Source organism: Oncorhynchus masou, unplaced genomic scaffold (assembly GCF_036934945.1).
Source record: "Oncorhynchus masou masou isolate Uvic2021 unplaced genomic scaffold, UVic_Omas_1.1 unplaced_scaffold_9690, whole genome shotgun sequence".
In the NCBI taxonomy this organism is placed as follows: Eukaryota; Metazoa; Chordata; class Actinopteri; order Salmoniformes; family Salmonidae; genus Oncorhynchus; species Oncorhynchus masou.
The window spans coordinates 3,409-9,433 of record NW_027016196.1 but is presented as its reverse complement, the minus strand read 5'-3'; the positions used below and the strand labels follow the sequence as shown (position 1 = coordinate 9,433).

The 6,025-nt window shown below is 45.9% G+C and overlaps 1 protein-coding gene across 1 annotated transcript; it reads left to right on the top strand.

The window, feature by feature from the left end:
- Positions 1-1,041: 1,041 nt before the first annotated feature.
- Positions 1,042-2,930, top strand: LOC135538464 (RNA-binding protein with serine-rich domain 1-like). The gene is made up of 3 exons (XM_064964355.1): positions 1,042-1,261; positions 1,881-2,022; positions 2,389-2,930. The coding sequence occupies exons 1-3, from the start codon at positions 1,057-1,059 to the stop codon at positions 2,486-2,488; spliced, it is 447 nt and encodes a 148-aa protein (XP_064820427.1). The 5' UTR covers positions 1,042-1,056; the 3' UTR covers positions 2,489-2,930.
- Positions 2,931-6,025: the final 3,095 nt, after the last annotated feature.

The following is a 6,025-nucleotide window of genomic DNA, read 5'->3' as shown; positions in this document are numbered from 1 at the left end:
TCTTCCTTTCCTGTGGCGGTCCTCATGAGACAGTTAACTCTAATGAACGTCCTCTGCAGCAGAGGTAACTCTGGGTCTTCCTTTCCTGTGGCGGTCACTCATGAACGGTGCTCTAATGAACGTATCCTCTGCAGCAGGTAACTCTGTGCTATTTCTTTCCTGTGGTGGTCCTCATGAGAGACGGTGCTCTAATGAACGTATCCTCTGCAGCAGGAAAACTCTGTGCCTTCCTTTCCTGTGGCGGTCCTCATGAGGACAGTTAACTGTAATGAAGCGACGTATCCTCTGCTGCAGAGGTAACTGTATCTTCCTTTCCTGTGGCGGTCCTCATGGGACAGTTGCTCTAATGAACGTATCCTCTGCATGAGGTAACTCTGTGCCTTCCTTTCCTATTGGCGGTTCTCATGAGAGCCAGTTTCATCACAGTGGTTTTTACGACTGCACTTGAAGAAAATTTCAAAGTTCTTGAATTGTTCCGTATTGATGACTCTGCACATGTCTTAACATAATGATGGACTGTTGTTTCTCTTTGCTTTTATGAGCTGTTCTTGACATAATATGGACTTGGTCTTTTACCAAATATATATCTTCTGTATATCCCCCTACCTTGGCACAGCTTACAACCAGTTGGCTCAAACACATTAAGAAGGAAAGAAATTATGCAAATGAACTTTTAACAAGGCACACCTGTTATTTGAAGTGCATTTCAGTTGACTCTTCATGAAGCTGTTTGAGAGAATGCCATGGGTGTGCAAAGCTGTCATCAAGACAAGGGTGGCTGTTTGAAGAATCTCCAATATATACATATTTTTTGCTTACTACATGATTCCATATGTTATTTCATAGTTTGTGTCTTCACTATTATTCTACGATGTCAAATAGTAAAAATAAATAAGAAGCCTTGAATGAGTAGGTGTTCTAAAACTTTATATATTGATATTTTGGGATATTGAAAATATATTTCACAGCGGTTTAGATGGTACAATGATTCTCTACGCTATAGCCTACATTGCTTATTTTGTCACAAACTGAAATTAGTTGATCATTGTCGAGGCAATGCCATCAGAGATACATGTTGGAAGTCCATTTTTATCTTCTGTTGAACAGGACCACATCCAGGAGATCTTTGCCACCTACGGCAAGATCAAGATGATTGACATGCCAGTAGAGAGGCTCCACCCAAACCTGTCCCGGGGCTACGCCTATGTGGAGTTCGAGACTCCAGAGGAGGCCCAGAAGGCCCTGAAACACATGGATGGTGGTACGAGGGCATCTTGGGCATGTTCATTAGGCCACAGCGTAGTAGAATGTTTTGCAAATGAAAATGAGCAATTCTTATTGGACATGTTCAGATGGTTCCTCTTGGTTTCCGGTCGTTTTGTGCCTACTGAACACAATCTTGTAGACTGTAACAATAACAGACCTGGTACATACTTTTTTGAGCTACAAGTAATACATTCCCATTGTAGCCAATTAAACCTGGCTGTTACACTGGTTGCACGAACAGCACATGACTGGAGATTAGCTGTGAGAGGCTTTTTAATTTTCTCCCAGTCGATGCATGACTCACGAAGGGTAAACGCTGAAAGTGGTTTGTGCTTCGTCTGTGATGCCATCTTCCGGTGGAGCAGCTAAAAACCTACAATGATGGCGTTCTTTCATGCAAACGCTACGTCCTCAATGTATCATCTCAGTGCAGAGCCTAACCCCTTGTACTGCTGGCTAACCCCTTGTACTGCTGGCTAACCCCTTGTACTGCTGGCTAACCCCTTGTACTGTCAGTCTGAATTCTCAATGTCCTGGAGTTTATATACATTTTAAGAGATGTTTCTAGTATGACGTTGAGGTTTGTGCATATTTCTGTCTTTCTGTTGTTCCAGGTCAGATTGATGGTCAGGAGATCACCACCTCTGCCGTGTTGGCTCCAAGGATACGCCCTCCCCCTCGTAGACAGTCACCCCCACGCAGAATGCCCCCACCTCCCCCCATGTGGCGCCGCACCCCACCTCGCATGAGGAGAAGGTCAGTGTTGGCCCTGGTCTGATGCCCCGATCCCTGGTGGGTCTGATGGCCCTGGTGGGTGTGATGGCCCCCTGGTGGGTCTGATGGCCCTGGTGGGTCTAGCCCATGTTATGGTGACCTGGACATCCTGGATTTATAGTACAATACTGGTAACAAATACTTGGTTCAATCACCAATTTCAACAGTAATTTCAATCCCCCAATCTGACCTACTGTCCTGAGAACATTACTGTAGTGTTTAATTCTCTACTCCTAGTGCCTCTCTAGCTCCTTGTGGTGTAATATGTTGACCTGATGATAGTTTCTTCAAATGACGCAATATATAGGTACTTTACTGACACACAAGTGATGCTTTGTTTACCTGCAGGTCTCGGTCACCAAGGAGACGGTCCCCGGTGCGCCGACGCTCCAGGTCCCCGGGGCGCAGACGTCATCGTTCCCGCTCCAGTTCCAACTCCTCACGGTAGAGGAACAACGCTATCCCCCTGCCCGCCCACCCCAACAACCCAGGGTGAATGTATTTTCCATGATTTCTTGCATCCTGTCTCCTCCTTTTAAATGCATTGGAGGACAAAATCGGAATGTTCCCTCTCCTCCAATGAGCTTTGAGGTGGCGAGAAGAGAGGATGAAAGGAATCAAGGAAATACAATTGAACTTGTACCTAAAAAGAATTTGTCTGAAGTGAACAGTCTAGTTGTTTTGTTTGTCTCATTACGTTTTCCAGTTTTCATTTGAAGGTTCCCAAACATTCGTTCAGATGACTTGTTGATCGTCATGTCCTTTGTTATCCAATCAGAGCTCAGGCTTTGTTTTAGTACTAATGATTTGCTCAAGATGTGTCGCCTGTCTTTTTACCACCGTGTACTGATTTTGTACATGCTTTGAAAATAAAAAGGAAGAAACTTCAACCTCAAACTGTTTGTCAATTTCTGTGTGGCTTCTTTAAATCTATATGCCAGCCTGTTTATTGACTAGCTAGAGACACATTTCTATATTTCACCATATAAGAAAAACATGCACACATTTAAAAACAGTACACTACTTGTCCTTTTATAAATAAAAAGTCTAGCACAAGTAGCTGTGTTTCATTTGAACACTTTACACATTTTTGGATTCCAACTCTGTAAACGTCCTTTCCCTGATGACACTAGTGTAGGAACAGTGTCATTTCATACAAGAGCACTTGTTTCTACAGTTCCTCGCCTCCGATCCTCAATTGCCTTTGACCTTTTTTGAAAGGAGGCGAGTAGAGGACATGAGGAAGGGAGAATATCTCATTGAGATTTTCTCATCGTTAGTGTAGTAAAGTTTAAACTTCTCCAGCAGAGGGCACTATCTTTACATACGGGTGGCAGGTAGCCTAGTGGTTAGAGCGTTGGACTAGTAACAGGTTTCAAGATCGACTCCCTGAGCTGACATGGTAGAAATCGGTCATTCTCCCCCTGAATAAGGCAGTCATTGAAAATCATTTGTTCTTAACTGACTTGCCTAGTTGGGCGTTCAGTCGAGCGCAGAACGGTTTGCACCATTCTTCAACAGTCTTACTGGTATGTTTGCTTTTGTTCAGTGGGTGTGACCATTGGAATCTCAAAACGTATGCAGCGTATCATACTAAATCGCCCTCTGGGCTATATAATCACATCGTTCTTCAACGGATCGTTCAGAACCGTCTGTTTCTGTTGAAATACGTTATTGTTATTGGGGAAAAGCCATTGATTCAACAGATAACCATGTGTCTGATTAGTGTAGTTCACTTTGACTTATAACAACAGTTTGTATTGTAGTTTTTCAGCCTGAGGGCTATACTACGAAGTGGGATAATAGAGGACTTAAGCACATGACTTTGGTTCATTTTCAATTCAACTTGGCTCACCTTTTAGCCAGGTACATTTCTATGGCAACGAATCCTTCAGCTCTAACCTGCTCCAGGCCAAGCTAACTCCACTTCAGATAGCGTTTAGCTGGCGTCGTAGTATACTCTGGTCTGTAAATTGAAGTGCGGGTCTAGACCATACATGGGGGTACAATGACTAATCGTGACTTACTGACTTCAGAATTAATTAAGGAAATTGACCTAAAAGGTCGTCACGGGTTATAATTGAAGGTGTTTGAACATTGGTGTCCCCATAATTGGTTGCTTCACTGTGATCATTATCTACTTTAATGATTATCAATAGTTCTCTGTCTGTTTGTGAAGCCCAGCCTAAGATGGTGATGGAGCTCATGCTCTTCTCTTTTATTCTGTGTGATGACAACACCCCCCACAGTCCACACAGTGCGCCACACTAGTGGTAGATGACCTAGAGGTCTCCCTCCTCTCATGCTCTTCTCTTTTATTCTGTGTGATGACAACACCCCCCACAGTCCACACAGTGGGCCACACTAGTGGTAGATGACCTCGAGGTCTCCCTCCTCTCATGCTCTTCTCTTTTATTCTGTGTGATGACAACACCCCCCACAGTCCACACAGTGGGCCACACTGTAGTGGTAGATGACCTCGAGGTCTCCCTCCTCATGCTCTTCTCTTTTATTCTGTGTGATGACAACACCCCCCACAGTCCACACAGTGGGCCACACTAGTGGTAGATGACCTCGAGGTCTCCTCCTCATGCTCTTCTCTTTTATTCTGTGTGATGACAACACCCCCCACAGTCCACACAGTGGGCCACACTGTAGTGGTAGATGACCTCGAGGTCTCCCTCCTCATGCTCTTCTCTTTTATTCTGTGTGATGACAACACCCCCCACAGTCCACACAGTGGGCCACACTGTAGTGGTAGATGACCTCGAGGTCTCCCTCCTCTCATGCTCTTCTCTTTTATTCTGTGTGATGACAACACCCCCACAGTCCACACAGTGGGCCACACTGTAGTGGTAGATGACCTCGGGGTCTCCCTCCTCATGCTCTTCTCTTTTTATTCTGTGTGATGACAACACCCCCCACAGTCCACACAGTGGGCCACACTGTAGTGGTAGATGACCTCGAGGTCTCCCTCCTCTCATGCTCTTCTCTTTTACTCTGTGTGATGACAACACCCCCACAGTCCACACAGTGGGCCACACTAGTGGTAGATGACCTCGAGGTCTCCCTCCTCTCATGCTCTTCTCTTTTTATTCTGTGTGATGACAACACCCCCACAGTCCACACAGTGGGCCACACTAGTGGTAGATGACCTCGAGGTCTCCCTCCTCATGCTCTTCTCTTTTATTCTGTGTGATGACAACACCCCCACAGTCCACACAGTGGGCCACACTGTAGTGGTAGATGACCTCGAGGTCTCCCTCCTCTCATGCTCTTCTCTTTTATTCTGTGTGATGACAACACCCCCACAGTCCACACAGTGGGCCACACTGTAGTGGTAGATGACCTCGAGGTCTCCCTCCTCTCATGCTCTTCTCTTTTATTCTGTGTGATGACAACACCCCCACAGTCCACACAGTGGGCCACACTAGTGGTAGATGACCTCGAGGTCTCCCTCCTCTCATGCTCTTCTCTTTTATTCTGTGTGATGACAACACCCCCACAGTCCACACAGTGGGCCACACTAGTGGTAGATGACCTCGAGGTCTCCCTCCTCTCATGCTCTTCTCTTTTTTATTCTGTGTGATGACAACACCCCCACAGTCCACACAGTGGGCCACACTGTAGTGGTAGATGACCTCGAGGTCTCCCTCCTCTCATGCTCTTCTCTTTTATTCTGTGTGATGACAACACCCCCCACAGTCCACACAGTGGGCCACACTAGTGGTAGATGACCTAGAGGTCTCCCTCCTCTCATGCTCTTCTCTTTTATTCTGTGTGATGACAACACCCCCCACAGTCCACACAGTGGGCCACACTGTAGTGGTAGATGACTTCGAGGTCTCCCTCCTCTCATGCTCTTCTCTTTTATTCTGTGTGATGACAACACCCCCCACAGTCCACACAGTGGGCCACACTAGTGGTAGATGACCTCGAGGTCTCCCTCCTCTCATGCTCTTCTCTTTTACTCTGTGTGATGACA